The sequence below is a fragment of the Hirundo rustica genome, chromosome 2 (assembly GCF_015227805.2).
Source record: "Hirundo rustica isolate bHirRus1 chromosome 2, bHirRus1.pri.v3, whole genome shotgun sequence".
Taxonomy (NCBI): Eukaryota; Metazoa; Chordata; class Aves; order Passeriformes; family Hirundinidae; genus Hirundo; species Hirundo rustica.
In genome coordinates, this window is record NC_053451.1 from 65,466,857 (window position 1) to 65,488,065 (window position 21,209).

General features: G+C 35.0%; 1 protein-coding gene across 1 annotated transcript in view; it reads right to left on the reverse strand.

The window, feature by feature from the left end:
* KLHL1 (kelch like family member 1) overlaps positions 1-21,209 on the reverse strand; it is a 201,556-nt gene that overhangs the window by 5,545 nt on the left and 174,802 nt on the right. The window contains exons 8-9 of the mRNA XM_040056778.2: positions 17,073-17,235; positions 1,410-1,622 (exon numbers count right to left, since the gene is read on the reverse strand). Coding sequence (XP_039912712.1) covers positions 1,410-1,622; positions 17,073-17,235 — 376 coding nt within the window. The remainder of the gene's footprint in view (positions 1-1,409; positions 1,623-17,072; positions 17,236-21,209) is intronic.

Here is a 21,209-nt window from a genome sequence, read left to right on the forward strand (position 1 = left end):
TCACAACTTTTAGTCTCAAAGCTGACTATTGATCAAGTACATTATCCAGACCTTTTGCTATCAGTGGAAAATATATATAGATGAGGGACACTATACATTGTCATTCTTGTACCAGTACATAAAACAGCATAACAATAGGTTCAGCTCATTTTTGCAGTCTCTCCTGAGAAGGACAAACGTGGTGGGATATAGTTCATCTTCAACACCAGAAGGGTTTTCTTCTCAGAGAATGGAAAATGAAAGAAAAGCTCCAATAAGTACCAATAAGCAGAATTTGAAAAGATCTCATACTTATTATGACTGTTACTAGTAGTCAATATAAATTTATTTCTTTGAAAATTCTTGGTATTGTTCCTTATAAATAGAGGTCCAAAAGCATAGGCCCTGTAAGTACAGGCATAATGGGATTTCCCTAATTAACTGTCCCTCCGTTGAGGTGAGAAGAATTTGGCAGTCTATGATCTTTGCTTACATACAGTAGAGATGGCAACGAGTCTAAAATTGAGTAAAATCATATGGATAACATAAGGAATTTTAACTCATAATTTTTCAGTTAAATATTGAATACCAAGCTGGATTCAGCAGAAGAAATAACTGACATTTAATTAACGCCTTCAGAAAATAAATAATGAGATAAATCTTTCCCAGCTTGCATGTTAAGATAAACCAACTACTTTAAAATATCTACTTTAACTTTTGTAATCTGTACATATTTGGAGTGAATATTTTCCTTATTCTATTTTATAGCATTCAGAATCAGAAAAAAAAAAAAGGTCAAACATGCATGAAACATTTGAAGAATACCTTAGAATTGAATGCTATAATCCCTTCATCTATGTTGTACTGCCTTACTTGAATTCTTGAATTTGTAGAAAATCTACTTACAAAATTCAGGATACTGTAAATATGGCGTATGAGGCTTATATCAACACATTAGAGAGCAGTAATTTTGCTAAAGAAAACAATATATTGTACTGTGAATATCAATCACTAAAACAATTTTTTTTTATATTTCTTCTTTGCTTTGCTATGATTTTAGAGTTAGAAAATACTTCTAAACACAATTCAATTTTGTGTTATAAAATTATTTCAAGGGAAATTTTTATCTCTACAATTTTTAGTTTGTGATACTTCAATGTATAATATAGTATCCTAAAATTACTTAAATGGAATGTGAAAAGAGTGGATTTCTGTGTTTGTTGTAATATATAATAGTACTCTGAATAAAAAGTGAAGACAGTAAGTTTCAAAAATATTGTCTTTCACAGACATTTATAGAATTTTTCAAGTACTAATTAGACATTTCTAGGGTTATCTAGACATCTGTTTTATTTTACCATCACTAAGCTAAACTAATAACACTACCAGATATTATGCTGTATTTTAAAAATGCATGTATCATTTGATACCTTTCCACGTAGTCCAGCAGTCGAGAACAGTGATTAGAAGCAGGAGCATCATGACCTCCAACTGCATAGAGAAAGCCATCACAGGTAGCCACTCCTACACCTCCTCTTCTCTTACACATAGGAGCACACATATTCCATTTGTTTGTGTGAGGATCATAATATTCCATTGAACTCAAACATGAACTTCCATCCCGACCTCCAACTGAATATAACCTAAAAAGTCCACACAAATAAAATTGCTGATAAAACAAGAGCTCAGAACTGCAGAAATAAAAATAATTAGTATCTGTTTTGTTGTTTTTTTTTTTTTTTTTTTTTTTTTTTTTTTTTTTTGTTGGTTTGTTGGTTTGTTTGTTTGTTTGTTTTTCTAATCTGGCATCAGAAAACAGAGGAAAAGAAAATATATAATATTTTTAAATCATGTGACTCTCATATGGACAAACATAGATGTTTTCAATATTATTACCAAACTCTTGCTATTTAGTGCTTTGTCCATCTGAAGAGAAAGGAAGATATTTTTTTCTGCTAATGAATATTTTCATTCTCTCATTACTGCATATACAGTCAAGAGCACCACAAATGATATGCAGGTTTGTCCCTATAGGTTTAAAAATCATGTAAGCAGGGTTGCTGCCTAAGCTCATCATCTATGAGATAGAAGTGGAAGTGAAAATTTATAACCAGTAATCCAGACAAATAAGAAATATGCAATCCATTTATTATAGTTTCTCTATGTTTCTGCTGTGCTTTGAAGTATTAAGGAGTGCAAATAAGGAAAACTAGATCTAATATTCAACAAATTCCACATAAAAAATCTATCAATAGGGCCACATGTTCAGCATGAATTTTACACCTAGAATATAGTAGAGATCAAATATGAAGTGCATCACAGATAGGACTATCACGTTATGTTTTAAACATGGATTTTTAAAAAGCACTACCTCAGTTTCAAGGCTCTTGCCTATGCTTAAGAAAACTGTTACCCACACTAACAGGAACACGTCTACTTTGCAAGAAAATTATAACCCCCAAGCACGGTGTGTTGTTTTTCTTCATCAGAATGTTTTATGAGGATAGAGTTATGTTGGAAAGTCATGGACAACTTCTGAAGAGTGTTTTAAACTTGAAATGATAAAAAATGTGTCTTAATAAAAAAGCTGTTGTGTTTGTAAGTATCTGCAGGCAAGAAACTTGTTTTGTTCTACTCTTTATAATGAGTCCCAGGAGGAAATAGTTCTGATTGTTCTTTCCCCTTAACACCCTTCTGTATTCATTCTGTATGAATCTTTTTGCAGTCTGTTGCCTTTTATACAGTGCCTGGAGATTAACTAATAGAAACACAGGCTATTTTAAAGTCCAACCACTAAGCAATTTTGGATGTGAAAGCTGTCTCTGTAAAGCAATTACTCATTTGGAAGCTTTTACTGTCCTAAGCACTCCATGAATTCAGAGCCATTTAAATGTGCATTTGCCATTACATTCCACTGGTATGGATGCTGATGAATAAGGAAGTGTTGTACAACCACTGAATATGTCACTGAAGCCTGAGAACATTTTGGTAGTGCCTGACAGACATACCTGTGCTCTGACTAAAGCACCCAGGAGAATCAATATTCCTCTATGAGAGATACAAAAGCAAATACACAATTTACAATTATTTATTTGGATCCAGACCTAATACATCTAACTTCATTTATGATTATCATATATTTAGTGGTGAAATCAATATTAAGGCACCCAATTGTGTTAATCTGCGGATGTCTACAGTGTCTAACTCGCTGTTTCACTAAGAATAGTCAGCTGAGCCTAAAGAACAGAACTAAAAAATATTTAATCATGTGACCAAAAACATTTACAGTAATATAAATGTAAATATAAACATTTACATATAGGTGTCTGCAAGGACGTTATCTTTATTTTCAAAGATGTGACTTGATTCAGCTTTCCATAGACAGTGATAAAACTTTTTTTTTTGTGGCATTTAAGGTATGTTGACATAGCTTCCAGGCTGGGAGAGATGGGAAATAGTACAATTGAAAAAGCAGCAGAAAAAAATCATGACTGCTGGCACCCTGAAGCACTTTAAATGTCAGTAGACAACTACATGTCAGTAAGTGAATTGATCCCCAAAGATATAAACCATGATTAATACTTCTGAGATTTTCAAATATATTTCTAAGTAGATAGTTGGACACGTAAACACTGAACACCATTTAAAATAATGCAAAGAACTAACACTTACGCAGACTTCAGTGCAAATAATCTTGTGTACTCCTAATCAAAATCCCCTCTACTTTGATATTTCTTCTGGTATGAAAAGTTCTTATCTATTCCATTGTGTTTCAACTGAAATAAATCAATAAGCTGATATATGCACACTGAGAGGGAAACATAATTTCTCATTCCTCTATTCCAATTAGGACAGGTAATAAAATATAGCTGAAGGCACTTCTGAGTTGCTGGTAAAAAGACAGCAAATGCTGTTCACAAGGAGCTGATAAAACTTTTGGCCAGTGATTGGGATGACCTAGTCTGTTGCTAAAATAATCTCTGGTATTCAGAAAAAAAAAATAATTTTCAAAATCATATTTTGGGTCTAACATTTTAGAATTTGATTGTGTTTTTATCTCTTCTCTCTAAGGATTTTTTTTTTTTTTTTTTTTTTTTTAATTTCACAGAGGTAAAATAAAAATAGTTCAGACAAGTAAAACTTGGAAATTAAGTAATTACTTTAAAGCTCTGGTTGTGGCTGAGCTTGAACAATTCAGTCAGAAATTTGCTTCCAGTCTTCAGTCAAATTTCCAAATCTAAGTTCACAAAGGCCCAAAATGACTGGAGGACAACTGCAACAAGTGCTGAATATTCAGGATACTGTACAGCTATCTGAAACTTTTGAAATATTTATAATTAAAGTTGTTTAATAGTCTTTCTTTTTAGAGCTTAGGGTCCTATTTTATTAAATGAGTTCAAATTAAACAATTTTTTCAGCTTTGTCTAGCTTGGGAAAAAGTTTGAAATAAAATTTCTCAATGGAGAAACATAATGTATTTCTCTGAATTAGCTAAATTACTCTTCATGGTGTATCCCATCAAAACTAGAATTATCATAACAATAATAATCATATATATCTGCTTAGAGAGGGAAATCAGCAAGGAAAAGAAAGCATCCAGTACTGAGCACTTTTATCTCCAGAGTGAAAGTTCTGCCTGTGGAGATATTGTAGATTTCTATTCCTAAACGGTCTACATTTCAGCTGATTCAGACACTGTGCATAGATAGGAAATTAGGCCAAGCTCAGCCTCTTCCGTCTTTTCAGGGTTTTGTCACTTCTTTTACTAAGGTGGAGATAGATTCCTGAACATTTGTATATTTATAACTACATGTATAATTGGCTAGAAAAATGATGTAGCAGTTTCAAAGTAGGAAGCATTAGGAGAAATCATGACCAGATGGATCAAAAGCATTTATCTCAGCTCTGGCATTACAAACTTTTTATAACTACTCAGAAAAGCCAGTTTTAAATTCAGTTTGACAAGCCAACCTCAAAAGACCAGACTGCCTTTGATGTGAGGTGGGTATGGCTTGTGAAACCAGTTGAATCATGCCCTTGTTGCATTTCTTAATGAGGGTTTCCCTTTCAAAATTCTTTCTCTATGAATATCAAAGACTTTATCCAGTTTTTTGCTTAGGCCCTTTTGTACCCTTTTCTGGCCTTTCAGTGTGTCTGAAAGAGCAGCAGAGAATTACTCTGGTAAAAAAGATATCTGCTTGCTAGTACTGAGAGACAGTAATAATTTTCATTGGTGCTGCACTACTGTATTGCTGAATGAGCCCATGCCTGGCTATAGACTGGAATAAGACTATAGGAGAGGAGGGATATTTACCCATGCTGCCTTGATTAAGCCAATGTAGTTCACTGGCAAAAGTTGAAAATACAGTAATTTTGTGAACGGAAAGCATTAATGAATTCTTATTTCTGTGTGTAAACTTGGAAGGGCATTTCATGTATTCGTAAAGCAGTAGTGAAATAAATTAAAAATAGAATTTGACCCCCCCAAAAATTGGGAAAAAAAAAAAAATAGTCATATAGTAAATTTCTGGAATTGAATTGGTAGCAACTACTGGTAAGTTAGATGGGAGTCCTGAGAACTTGATCAAATGGCTGGTGTTACTGCTCATGAAAGGGGAGTTGGAACTAGATGGTCTTTGAGTTTCCTTCCAATCCTTCCAAGCCATTTTATGATTCTGTGACATAAAATATTGAGAGAAAAACACACCCTTTGCATGGATAATATCACTATGAAAAAGCTTGACTTCCTACATTGGAAATTTTAGTTTCCTAATAAAAAGAACTTGTTTCAAGAAATTTTAATTGTAATCAGAATTATATGGGCTACATTCTCTATTCAAGACCATTGAATCTGTACAGATTCCACCAGTTAAAAAACATTATTGACTTTATCAGGTGATAAAGGACATAAGGCAAAATAGTCTTTGTAAATCAATCAGTTACTACAGCATGTGAATGAGGCCTTTATTTGCTCTGTTATTAAAAAACACACAGTGAACCTGTCATTAAATAAGAATTTTTACTGAATCCATAGAATTTGTGCTAGACTGAGATAATCTTTACGATACTGATTTCCTTAATGATTTTAATATTTTTTGACCATACAGTTGTTTTGTCTCAGTATCCACTTATTTAATGATTTTGACCAAAATATTTTAAAGTATCCAGAGCTTTTTGTAGTTTCCACAGTTAAGGAAGAGTAATTTCAATATGTGTATCATTTTTCCTATAGTGTGATACAGAAAAATGGTTTTTCTGAAAAAAAGTTAGATTTAAACCAGAAGTTTATCATATTTATAAAACAGCAGCAGCATAAAAATTGTCATAAATAAGCCTGAAATAACATCTCAGGATTCAAATTAAGTTATAAAACTATTTATAGGTTAAATTACATTTAGAGAAAAACATAGTAAGGACAGAGACAAAGTTTTCAACAAAAAAAATTCTAAGGCTGATAACTGGTGAGCTAGTCTTTGAACTATGTTTATTATTCTTCCTATTGTAAAAGTGTTTCACAAAATTCATTAGTAAGTGCTAATAACTTCCTCAGAAAAATTTGAGATATAGTCTGGTTAGGTAGATGATGCAGATAAAATCAGACATGACAACATGATTTTTTTTTTGACAAAAGAAAAAGCATTGCTGTATTTTAGCATCATGTAAAATATCTACATCATACTTAATATACAGATTTGCTTGTAGTTAGTGAGAATATTGCAGGCAGAAAGCATGCAGTTTGAAACTTTTTTTTTCCTCCTTACCTGACAGTAACTATGTATGCCAATTAAGGCATTTTTCTTAATTCAAATGGATTAGTAAAAGAATAAGTGAATCACCAATAAAGAATAAGACAAAGAAAACCTCAAGCAACAAAAGCTATGAGAAAAAAATGACATTGATGGGAAATATGGTGGTTTTAGTCATTCTTTCTGGGTTTGTTAATTTGGTATGAAAGTTTGAAGTGTTACTTGAGCCTTAAAAAACACAATTAAAGTACATTCTTCCTTTATTTAACAATATTGAGCAGTTTCTTAGTTTTTGCTGAAGTATGAAAATTATCTGTGCATTGCAATTATATGGATGACTTGCAAAAAAGTCTTAGATCATTTACCTCGTGATCTTCACAACGAACAAACCCTCCTCAGTTCAACAAATTCAACCAATAATGTAGTATTTAGCTGAAGCTGGTCTACTGAATCAAAAGGAATTTCATTCTATCCCAATATTAGTTATTAAGAAGTTAATCAAGTTTCAAACTGGAAAAATAGGAAATTAGGAGTGGAGATGGCTTGGTACTCTATTCTGCTGAGTACAGTAGGTATTTGGTTGCTGTTGTAAGGGCTGTTGCCCATAAAGATATTCAGTTGAGTATTAAATTAATATTTAGCTTTCTTTAATTTCAGTCAGATGGGTATATTTAAATATCCTTCCAGACTTACACATATGTGGAAATAAGGAAGTATGTGGATACACAAGATAACACACAGCAATGCATATGTGTACACGTCTCTGTGTGTAATCTAAGTTAATGTCTGCATTTGGTGTAGGGAGGATCTCTAGACTGCTCCAACTGCACCAAGTATATATAGGCACCAAGTACTGTATGAGACACGTTCAGATTATCATACTTCATCTCCCATGAAAGACAATAATGAAAAGCCAAATTTTAGTCATAATCAAGAAGACAGGATATTAATACCTTTTGCAGTCTTGACTCTAAGACAGAAAACAGTGATTGCTGAATGTTTTTTTTTTTAAAAAAACCCTGTGCTTAATTGTGGAAGCTGTGCAATTAAAAAATCATCTGTGAATTTTCCTAGGCATTATCCACACTGCTTCCCGCTGTCTAGACTGGTGCATATGTTACATTTAAAAGCTTAAATTAGATGGAGTGACATTACTGCCTTCTTCTGCCAGGCATTAGGACTAAATTAACTCACTATGTCTGTTTGGTCTGAAGTACCCATACATGTCCAAATTAATTCATACCATTCTAGATCATATGCATGTCTATGTAGAATTTATCATTCGTTGCAAACTTACAGAAAAAAACCCCAAAGAATTATGTAGTACAGACAAATGGTTTCTTATTACAAAACCTGTATTACAGACCTTATCACAAATTACAGTCATGCCGGCTGTACAACAGTCAACAGCCAGCTAGTCTAAAAATGTTGTTGTATGGGTGATGAATGAAGAGAAGAGCACAGTGAAGGCATACACAATAAAAGATGTAAGTGTGCAGTAATCATTCAAAAAAGAAATGTGGTCCAAGCATCTGGGCCCCTGACCACAGTATAGCCAGAGAAAATAGGCTCATCAAGTTCCCACCCTGAAGATCAGCAATGTTTTTAGCATCTGCTGTGTCTCCTACCAATCACTTAGTTTCTAAAGAGGAAGGCATCCTAGCTGCATAAGCATCTGCTTTGGACTGTAGGAAAAATAGTGACTTTAGAGTAAAATGTCATGATTTTTCACTGTTCTCTTATAAGAGTGACATACATTTATCTAGTTTGTATCTTTTTAAGGCTAGCCTAGCCTCACACAAAAAAAAAAAAAACAAACCAGTAAGCCTCTACAGATACTCTTATTTTACAGGCTGGATGTAAAATAAGTTAAATCTTGCTTGAGAAAGAGAATATGATGCACTTTGAATTAAACAGTACGTTCACTGAGCTGCATGAGAGCCCCATGTAGGAAATATGAATTTGTGTGCAAAAGTACAAAAGATGAGACCAGGGCACTGAATTAGTAATAAGCCTTAATGATTCTGCTAAGAGAAAATGCCACAGATAGTTTATTACATGATGCATGAAAGCCAAAGGAGCAGAACTTCTGGAGGAGGTTGTAATCAGCCATACAATCAAGTTTTGTAGGTGGTTATATGAATGTAATATATTCCTAATTCTCTTGTGCCAAACACTGAACTACTATTAAGGACTTTGTGGAATTATTAACCTTTGCCTCTCCAAGGTCAGTCCAAAGCAATCATATTCCTGGTGAGAGACTAACTACAAGATGATTTTGAGAACCTTTCTTGTGCTCACACTAATTTGGTTTGAATTTTGCTATTTTTCTTAAAAATTAAGGTTCAGCAGGCTTAACTTTCTGACAGTTACTTCGTAATAGTGCATAATAGTGCATAAGGGACATATTAAACTAAAGCAACTGCAATTTACAACAGGCATAATATTGATCTAAATAACACAAGTTTCTTTCCAGTTTTTCTCATTAAATGACCTGAAAACAAAACATTCCACTGTTCATATGCCAACATCTCTATTGGCCAGCTTTCTGTATTTCCTATTCAAAAATGAAACAGAGATTAGCTGGGAAAGCACTTACAAAACAATAATCCAATTTATGAAAACCCATTACTAAATGAATCCAATTATTGCAGAAGTGGTGGGACTGAATGAATTTAACTAAATATAAATAGATAAATAACTATTTAAAAAATCCTAAAGCTACCTAGTTATTAAAGTCTCACTACCTAACCAATAAAATTGAAAATGTAACAAAAAAATTTGCATGGATGTGAAGGGAAAAATAATAAATATGTATATACAAATGCATTTTTTAAAATAACAATTAGTATATTCTATCAGTACTTAAGCAGAAGTAAATGAATATGAAATCTTATCTAAATTCTAAGACTTATCTGTTAGGGTTAAGACACAAAAGTTGACATTACCAATTGATGATAAATAATAACTTAAAGGACACAACCAGAAAAACACTGGGTTTTTTTTTTTTTTTATGTTGGATTGTCTTTCAACAAAAATATGAAAAAATATCAGTGTCTAAGGCAAACAGGAAAAAGGACGGAAACATAATCAATGGAGAGAGATGAGGCTTGCCAAACAATTCCAGTTTTAAACAGGTTGGATTAAGAGGACCTATGCTTAGGGGCTTGTTCCTGTAAAAGAAAGCATCTCTGTCTTAAGCAGAAAAATGCAATGCCAATACTACAGGCAAGAAGCTTAAGCTGGCCCAATCACCAGTCACAGGCACAGTGGCCTGTGGAGGACAGCACACCAGAGTAGGTTAGCTCCCACAGGACTGCAGCCCATGGGACCCCGTGATGGAACAAGGGAAAGGTGTGAGGAAGGAGTGGCAGAGAGAAGTAATTATAGTCTGACCACAACCCTCATTTACCGCCCCCCCTGCACCAGTAAGAGGTGGGACTATAAGGTAATAGAAAACATAAATTGAGCCTGGGAAAGGGGCAAGAAAGGTGGCATTTTGAAATTTGGGCTTTCTTCTCACTAGCCAGGATCTCTTTTTTATTGCTAATAAATTGCATTAATTTTCCTTAAGTCAAGTCTATTTTGCCTGTGACAGCAAATGGTAAGAGGTCAGATGGATATTGATGGGGAGTAATATTCTCTTGCAGCATTTCTCCTTGCTCTTTTGCTTTCCTTCAGAGACAACAAATACTTATAAAACTTTATTTTTCTTCAAGTAAAAGTAAAATATTATTTAAAAGGATACTTACAGTGTTGTATTTATAAAAGTTAAGATTAAGCAATTCCTCACTTTTTGTCATCTATCTTATGCCAACAGTAGTGTGTGGAATTTAATAAAAACTACAGCAGCAGGTGGAAATACCAAGTTCACTGTAGCACAAATTTGAGGATGTGGCAATCAATAAAGGGCAGAACTCCTTTTCCTTGACTCCACAAGATGTTAGCATGAGATTGAACTGCTTGCCAGTGTGTGTCATGATTTTTGACGCTTAAGGCACTGCTGTCATGTTCTACCATTTAAAGTCAGCTTGCAGATCATATCAGCAGCTGAGTATTTTATCCTTTTGTAAAACAGATTTAACAATATTTGCTAAAGGGATCAAGGCTAAAGGGTCAGCCTTTCTGCCATGAAAGCTACAGTTGCTTCAAAAAACATTGATAATTTCAAACACACTAGTAGAAACTAAGGAATATTTTTTGTAATGTGGTCTTTGTGGACATATAACAAAGCAATACAGAAAATACACCGTAGTGTAACTGAAGTTTTTCTGTATTGCTCTTTTATATGTCCACAGATGCTAGTAGTGACACAAAAATGTTTAGAATAACATAAATGTGTATGATAGAGAGAATGTCTTTGAGGAGTATATATTCCTGATGAAAGTGTGTAAACTAAATTTCATTTTCACTTAGATATACGCTATTAGCATAAAATATGAAATTAAATTAGTGCAAAGGTTTAGTGTTCTTAGGGAATGAGTGGTTCACGTATTAGTTTTTTAATATAAGTCTAATAAATATGTGATGTGGCTCTTTCTCTCCCAGAGCCCCAGCTCCATTTTTGCTTCGGCTAGCTTGAGAGAGAAACCATGCCAGAAGGAATTTTTCCCTTCAGGGCCTTAAAGATCCCAGAGGCTGCAAACCTTTTTCTTTAGAGAGAGCAGGTCCCTGTCAATGGCAAAAGGAAAGAGTCTGCCCTTGGTCCGGGGGGAATCAAGGCTTTTTTCAGTCTCTGCCCCTACCCCTGCAGGGTCAGGAGCCCTGTCCAGCTGTCACAGTCCCAAGAGCCAGCGAGATTTCTACATGGTCCCAGGGCTTTTACCCAGAGGGAAGGGGCTAGAGGCAGGGACAAGCCACTACACAATCAGAGATAAGGTGTGAGTGGAACAGAATTGGATTACATTCCAGTGTGGGAGGATGGGTGGGGAGAAGGAGCAGGGACAAACCTCGTGATACATGGTGGTACATTACAAAACCCAATATAAAAATGAAATACAATATAAACCAAATTAATGCACTACAACAAATATCTATGCTATACATTTGGAAGTATTTACATTTTAAGATAATGAAATGATTATTGGATCAAGTTGTCAACTCAATTTTTTTTTTTTTTCTTCTTGAGTTTAAAATGAAGAAATTAAGAAAATCTTGAAATAGTTAAGTGATGACATTAAAAAGTTTCTGTAAAGGATAGATTCTTTCACACTTTTGGTTTCTTGGTGCTTCTAACTGATACTGCAGAAAAGTTCTATTGCTTCAGCACAATCAGCTGACAACCGCAGAATGCTAGTCTCATATAGTATAAATTGCACACAAGTGTAATTTACTTTCAACATTTACACCACTTACACCACTTATGTGAGCCCCAAATAAGAATTCAAATAAATCATCCTAACTTCTGTCTCATTATCTGCATATAAAAAGCATGATCCTTTACCAGTTTCTTCAAACTGCAGATCTCCATCCCACATTTAGTATTTTAACACCCGTATCTATTGCTAATCTGAGGAAGTTCATGCACTCTTTCTCTTCCAGTCTGTGCAGCGAGGTTGTTAATAGTAACAAGGCAAAAAGGATGATGCTGTTTCCATATCAGAGGGAATTACTGACCATTATTTCATCCCAGGAAATTCTACAGCCATGGCAAGTCCTACAACACTCACCAAAATATGTTAAAAATTGATAAAGACATCAAGTTAAAATAAATAATTTTTATAAATAGTAAGCAAAACACACTCCACTCTTGTGTCACAGTTTGACTTGGAGAAACACACAAAGATGGAGGAGATAGAATCTCCAAAGCCTTAGCATACATTGTTTGTGATACCCAGAACCTATTGCTGACTTGGGAAAACAAAAATATCAATGAAAAGGAAAATTCTCAAATTCCAGTCTTTGGTGTTGCATAAAATCACAAAATATTACCCTTTATATAAACGAATAAGCAGGCATTTAGAACCTGATGAGAATTTTGTGGACACGATCTTAGTGTCCCCATACTACTTTTATTTAATCTCTATTTTCCTAGCTGAATTCCAGTTATTTTATGAATCTGTTTCTTTGACAACTGTATCAGTTTTGTTACTTTTCTTTAGTATGACATGCATTCTTATAGTCATCATATGGCCTTTGCAATTTCACTTGAACTTCCTTCAATATGTATGATCAGAATTCCACATAGTAACACAACATAAATATTTCCAATATTAATAAAACTTTATGTATTTTTTTGTAGCATTTCCCTTCCCTCCGAGATTTCTTATTTTCTTTATCTGTGCTAACAACATATAGCTTTTACCTCTTCTTTCACTTCTTAACATTAATTTTCTTAAAACACAACGCTTTTTAATTCACACATAAACTACTAAATATTCTGTTTGTGTTGCTTCTTAAGGCGATCCAAATACTTCTATATTCATTTGTCCAACATGAACCATATGATATTGCTCCTTTTGGTGTCACTTTGACTCGTCTGGTAATTTAACTTACTCTTGCCCTTACACTCTCTTAACCCAGGACAGATCTTTAAAGAATTCCAGGGGTAACAGTGACATTTTAGTTATTGCATACAGTCCTTTTCTTCTTCAAATCCCTGTACTAATCACCTTTTCTTCATCTTAAGTGTTTATTTCATATGCAGCACCAGATAAACTGTTCTGTTGAAATTCTGGTAAAATAAAATTGTCATGTGTCTTTCTTTTATCTAGAAAACCACCTTTATTGTTTATTAGTTGTTCTAGCTCTCCTTACAACTAAGAAGACATTTAGGAAAATGAATATTGCCTGTGTTCCTCATTGAAGGATAGTAAATACTGTATCCTATTACTCTGTGAAATCTGGAGTTAACAGCCAGGTGGCCTTTGTGCGGGGAGAGGAAGATACTCCATTAAGCCCTCCTGGGTGAAACAGTACTGTAACTACAAAATGTAATAAGGCAACCCTGTCATATGGACTCAGTTTAAAATTAAAACAAAACAAAACAAAAACCCAACAAACAGACAAACAAACAACAACAACTACAAAATAAAACCAAAAAAACTTCAGATAGTTATTTTTCTGAATTTCTCAGAAATTCAATAGGATTTTATTGCTTCAATAATTAAATCTTTTTCAAATTAGGTTATGATGCACATGCTGACATAATCCTTTTCATGTTTTAGGAAAGGTATTGATTGTCATGGGTTAGCACAGTTTAATTTTTAGTTAAGGAGGAATATGGAATGCTTTTCCCTATCAGGACCTTAAAATTGCTTTAGAAAGGACAGGGACCTATCAGAAGACTAGTTTGGTGTATTGTCATCTGTTTTGACCACTGAGGATGTCAATTGTGACTTTGGGCAGTACCCCCTAATTTCCTGCAAGTCACTTTTGGGTCAGTCACCAGGAAACATCATGGGCAGCAGAGGAGGGTCCGGCTCAGGCCCCGCTGCGCTCTGGGCGGCCAGGCTGGGCCCGGACAGGCCTCCAGGAGCCACTGCCCACACGGGGAGTGGCCGGGGCCGGCTGAGCCCCTTTCCCCCGGCTGAGCCCCCTTTCCCTGGCTGAGCCTCCTTTCCCCCAGCTGAGCCCCTTTCCCCCGGCTGAGCCCCTTTCCCCCCGCTGAGCCCCTTTCCCCCGGCTAAGCCCATTTCCCCCGGCTGAGTCCGTTTCCCCCGGCTGAGCCCCCTTTCCCCCGGCTGAGCCCCCTTTCCCTGGCTGAGCCCCTTTCCCTGACTGAGCCCCTTTCCCTGGCTGAGCCCCCTTTCCCCCCGCTGAGCCTCCTTTCCCCCGGCTGCCGGCGGGGGGTACAGCTCAGCAGTGGCAGTGCTGGCGACGTGCCCAGGGCTGCGCCAGAGGGGGCCAAGTCATGGCCTGGCCTAATAGCTGCTGGCAGCAGAGAAAGAAAGTTTGCAGCTTTGTGGCAGCTCGAAGCTGGGCCACCCTGGATGAGACAGGGGGGTGGAGAAGAGGACATCCACCAGCCTCCCCCATCAGCACGGCTTTGCGTTTCTGCAGCCCGGGGCAGAGAGCACACAGCCACTGCAGGCCTGGGCAGATTCAACCCTTTGCTGGCAACATGGAGCTTCTAAAGCCTAACCCTTCCCTGAGAGAGAGACAGAGTGGATGTAGAAAAGGCACCGCATGAAGTCAGTGGATAAGAAGTGAAAGAACTGATAATATTATTCGACAATGGGAGTGAGGAAGTAGACATTTTTAACCACACTTCTCTGGGGTAAACTATGGAGAAATGGACTGTTCCTTGTAACATCTTAATGTTGTTTGGGGGAATGCTGGTTCTAATCAAAACTGGGGACTGATATGATTGAGATTTAAGTGAAAACCTTAAAGCCCTCACTCCTGGGTTAAATGGAAGTCTCAGCCTTTGATGATTTTAGAGAGAAAGTTATTTGAAACCCTCGGCTCCTGGAGTAAAAGGAGGTCCTTATTTCTTTTTAGATAAAGACAATATTAAAGCTAGAAGAAGATAATATTTGTTTTGTACTAGAAGCATTCTTAAACAGTAGCCCAAATACACTGAGAGGCCCATAAGTAGCCAGGGGAAAGGCTGCTAATGGGTGGGACTGCACAATCTGCAAAAATTCCTGGTGGTTGGACATTTGTGACCTTGGGAGCCACGAGACTGTTGTAGTCTTGTGGTAAGTGTCTCCATGGTACTTTAGAGAGACTCCTCTCCCAAAGTGAGGAAAGGTTATGTTTAAATGGTGAAACTGACTGAAAATCACAGGTTGTGTCTCTCTGTGTTGTTTTGTAAGAAAGTTAACACTTTGCAGGGGGAGGGAAGAGTGTTTTGGAGTTTCATTCTGGTTTTAGGTTTTTTCCCCAACTTTCTCTTTTTTCCATTCTTTTAGTGCATACTAATAAAACTATTTATTTTTAAGCTTAAGCCTGCTTTGCTTTTCTCCTAATCCTTTTCCCACAGGAAGAGAATAAACCCTAAGACCACTACACTAAATTTGGCAACCAGAATGTGGCGAACATGAAACCACTACATTGATACAAAAATTTCAGTTTAAATTTAAAAATGTATTTCATTAAATAACATTCATTTCTGTTCACCCTGTTTTGCCAAATTCAGATAGTATTGTTTTCAATTTGTTTGAGCAGCAAGACAGTTGATAATTTACTTGCATGCTCTACACAAGTAAGTTTCAGAAATACTTCAATACATTGGGAACTAATAAGAGGTTACTTACAAATCAATCACCTCACTCAGAGCCTGACGAGATCAGAATATGAAAACTTTAAGGTTTTTTTTTTTTATTTATTTCCATCATAAGATGATAGAAAAATACAATTTTCATTTTTCTGCCTAAAATTAATTTAGATGGAGAAAAAATTAAGCCAACCATGGGGCAATGGAAGGTCACAAATGGAATAGTCTCCCACATTAAAACACAAAAGAAGTGGCTATAGTTTTTCAGTTATTTAAGAAACTCACTTTTGAAATATTTAGCATCCAGTATCCTTTTTATGTAAAGTGCCCAAAGCAGTGTGACAGATACAGACATAGAATAGTTTGTAGCTCTCTAACTTCAAAGAGCATCTAATGCATTTCATTTATTTACTTATTTAATTCACTGTAGAAGAAAAAAATCATAATGAATAACCAAGAAAAAAACTCCTCAGAACTTCCATACTAAAATATTTTTTCCTTTGCTGAATGTTAAATCCAATATCATGTTCCTCAATGAGATATTCATTTCCAATATCCTGAGGAATGCAGCACATGTCAGTTGTGTGGAACAGCAACATAGCAAGAATAGCACCAGGAACCTGAAAGGTCCTTACATATGTTTTCAAGTTGCAGTTCTTAGCATACTGGATATTTTTTAAAGATGGTTACTAACATAAAAATAATAAAAAGTCAATGGCATGTTTCTACTTTTTGCAGTGAGACCACTGCTTTTTGGTTTTCAGTGGCATCTGTCCTACCCTTCTGGGACACAGATAACATCTCTTTTAATTTAAAAGTATTTGACAAAAGTCATGCAAAATTCAATTGAGTATCTATTAACTGGGAAGCATTAAATATATGGTCAGCTGTGCAAAAGAAACAAAGCTGGAATATATATGCATAATCATATGCAGCTCTTTATGACTTTAGATCAATATTTCCAGGGTTATTTGTCTAGGTGTTGCTTCTGCTAGTCTGCTGCGTGGCTTATGCACCATTGAAACCAGTTTCTTGTAGAGTAACAGGGTGATTAAAGCAGCTTTGACCATTTGATCTACTCTGGAACATTTGAATGCCACTGCAACTCAATAAGGGAAAGCAATGACACATAAACTTCATTGGTTTTCAAAGTAAGTGTTTCAATTGTGTAAGCATACCCTACTCACTTGCCATTTAATGCTGCTACTCCAACAGTGCTTCTGGCAATTGACATACTTGCCACAAATGTCCACTGCTGACTTTGAGGGTCCCACCTCTCCACTGTGTTCAAATAACTCCAACCATCATGTCCTCCAACGGCATAAATAGGCCCTTCAAGCACTGTAACTCCTAAAATGGAGGAGAAAGTGAGAGAAGATAAAAGTATGTTTCCTTATCAGTAGTTAAAAAAAAAAAAAAAGAGTTTTCCAAAGCACAACAAACAAATGAACTCATATATTCAAAATGAAAATGGAAGTACCAATTTGAGATTTGATTAATTAAGAATTAACAAACAGGAATAAAATAAATGTCACTTCATGTCGTCCTGTGAAAAACAGGTTTTGTCAAACAAACTTAATTTCATTTCTTGAGAAGAGTGTTTGCTTCAGAGAATAGCCTGTCAGTGATGTGATCCTCTTAGATTTCTGTGTTCCCTTTAGTATCTCATAGCATTCTGATCATGAATTAGCTGTTTAGAATAGCAGTAAAGCACATAATAAAGTAAAGACTGGATACCTGGTAGAGCTCTGATTATAGTCAGCCTAAGGGGGATTTCACTGAATGGAATTGCTTCTACAGGGGCTGAAGTCTGCTCTTTCACCATTTTTGTCAATCACGTAGAAGAAACTATACAATTTTTCAGTAGCAGGAAGATTGATGGACTGGTACAGAATCAAAAAAACCCCCCACATTTGAAGGCTGGAGCAAGTAATTAGACCAAGAATTTTAAGCTGTTTCCTCAGTTTCATTCTACCAAAAAAAAAAAAAAAAATAAAAAAAAAAAAATATATATATATATACACACACACACACCTTCACAGAAAAATAATGTTGTATATATAATGATTCTTTTAACTACTGAAGACAAAAAAAAATAATTAATGTGAAAACTGAAGTTGAAAATATTTCAAAAGAAACAATTTTTTTAACTATGAAGGGTGTAAATCACTTGGTCAAAGGAATTGATGAATTCTCTATGTCACAGTCTTTTCACTTAAGCTAAGAAGGCTCTGGAAGATGTTATAGCTAAGCACCATTTGTTACAAGACAGTGAGCTCTGGAAATCCATTCCATGAATCTATGATCCCAAATGAACATCACATTGAAAAATCTCAAGATAAATCCAGTCCTATTTCTAAGTCAATGTCTTTTTTATTTTTTCTCACTCCATTTCACACGATTTGAACTCATCAAAAAGTCAGAAAACAAGAGATCACTAAGGTTACAGAGAATGGGTTTTTTCTTGCAGAAAAGTCTATCTATAGTTTGTATCTTTACAAACCCTTTGAAAAATTTTCCTCCAAATGAAGGTCGAACTTTTCTTTTCCTACAGAACTCATTCTCCAATTGTTTTCATTGCCTTGCCAAGAAATTCTTTCTACTCAATTATATGTTCCAGTTATAATTTTTTGAGAATATTAAATATTAAATTGAACTCATGATCCATACAGCTGAAAATCTTATCTCAGAACACAACCGGTAACGACATGTGGGAAGATGTGTCAGTGGTCACATAAAAATTAGGGGATTATATGCCAATATATGCAGTTTTGGGGGTGGTTTTTTGTTTACTCTAGTATCTAATATTTTTAAATATTATTAAATCCTGAACAAAGAGGTTTGCATTGTAAGAAAATGATTGAATATTATCTATATATATATAAAATAATTTACTATGATTTATGTTTTAAGAACACAGTTTCATCTATATACTCTTCATTAAATACAAAGTTAAACAGAAAATCAAGTTCTTTTGGGGATAAAAAATGAATCATATTCAAAGAAAGTTCAGAGGGGTAAATGTTTCTAAACACATACATGTACACACAATTGGTGTTCACACCAATTATGTGGTGGGAACACAAAAACCCTCTCTTACCTTCACACATAAACGGTGCTGTATTGTTATGCAGTGAATTTCACAAGGAATCTACGATGCACATAAAAACACATCTCATCAGTTTTGAAATTTCCAGCTTTTACTTCCCCAGATAACTTATTTGCACTTTCACTGGGATATAAAAAGCTTACCTCAATTACTCTTTTTATGTCATTCAGTTTTTGGGGGTTTTTTTCAAGTCCTTTATAGCTGAGTTTTATTCTCATCTATTTCCTGCTGGAAACTAAGCCGTTACAATTATTTAATTCACTTTTTGTAAGAAATTTGATTTCCCTTGATTAAGATACCATTCTTCCTGCATTTTAATGGATTTTTACTTTTGTTTTTCTTTATGACAACGAAAACCGATAAACTCATTGCATTAATGTAATGTTACTTTCTCTCTGCATTTCTTGTTATAAAAAGAGAAAAGTGACATTAAGTAAGTGAGCTTTATGTAGAACACAGTCTTCAGTGGCTCTGTTTTTCTCATGAGAACTTTTCTGAATTTATACAATGCAGATAGAACCCTGTGAGATGCACAGTTCCTTCTGATTTTTTTCCCCATTGCAAAAACCAATATACTACCCTCAGTAATTTCTGGCGCCCTTTTGTGGAAGGTGCTGCACAAACTGTTGCATCAGCTGGGTTGCATCTCTGTTACCTGTGTTTAGACCCACCTACCTATGAAGCCCCACATTTGATTCTTATATTTTCTAAGAAGCCAGGCTGGCAATGTTCTAAGCTACACAGAGGTATTTTCTTTCTCCATTAGGCAGTGCTTGTATCATATATTTTAAAATATTCTAATGAGCAGTAATGATAATGTTATCATCTTGCCCAAGTAAGTATATAAATACACACTTTATATTAGAGAGACTGTGTCTTATATGAAGAATTCAATATTCAAGCATTGAATTCTAGCACTTCAGTTCATTTTAAGCTTAGATGCCAGAACTTTCACCTGATTTTTATATCACACATATGGACTAAAAGGTAGTCCTAAAGATGTTGCTTGTAGCCTCCTTATCACACGGGATGGATTGCAGTACACCTCTTCTCTGACTGAAATTACTGAACAGTCCATGATAACAGCAAATGGCAACACCACAATCAAAATCTTAAGGGACATATTCCCCAAGATCACAAAGCAAAATATTTTCCAGTAAAATTGATGAAGCATGACTATTCTCTTTTCTGAATGTTCCAGGTCATTTGTTTTAATAGAAGAAAAAAATTAAATTCATTGTAAGTAGTCTGTGTTGAAATGTCAGAGTTCCAATCCTATTAGCACACTGTAGAATTCCTCCTCCTTAAAGAGCAAAGGTACTGAACTCTATATACCTTTTATTTTTTTAAATGGTGCAGTCAATTTCTGCTTGATCTCTTGAGATAAGATTTTTCATCTTCTTGTAGTCAAGATACTGAACAGTATGTTAGAAGATCAGAGTTCAACTTTGTGAGACAGGTTTTCATGTTCCTTATGTATCTTAAACTAATGTCAGAGTACATAATTTTGTTTTCTGTCATCTATGTCCACAAGAAAATAAACATACACCTAGGTTTACACTCAGAATGTAGATATTGTAAAATATCAACATAAATGGGCTTTTCCTGTTTCTAAATGAGAAAATAACTATTTTAAGCTGACACTTGAACTCTTATTTGTCACTAAGCAAATTGCACAGAAGAGTAATGCTGTTAGCTCTTTCAGGAGAGTTTGCTACGAGAAGAGAAGGGACAGAAGGCCCTCATATGTTTTCTTCCTGTATGTCTTCTTTAACAATTTAGCAAAACCAGTTTAAGGCACAAGAAAAGAAAAAATCCTCTTGGATTTAATTTTTCACTTGATACTAGTGCTTTGTTGTTTGCTGGCAAAAGTAATAATACATTCAGAGAGGGAGTATTTTACTCTAAGATAATAATAAAATAACCAAAGTTATTATTTATCTGAACAAAGAAACTGAAAATTGGCAGAATCAGATCTTACTTTTTTAATTTGTAGAAAATAATAATTTTGGTATTGAGGGAGTAATTTTTTCTACCTATCTTTTGACGAATTACATTAATTTACCTGACACTGTGGACAGTTTGGCTTTCCTAGTTCTCATACAGTTGGAGAGCTGAACCAGCTATGAACATCCCTTTCAGGAAAGGAAGCAACTTCTTTTCTTAAGAGAAAATATGTTTTCAGCAATATCTTGAGTAGTTAAGTGCAATAAGT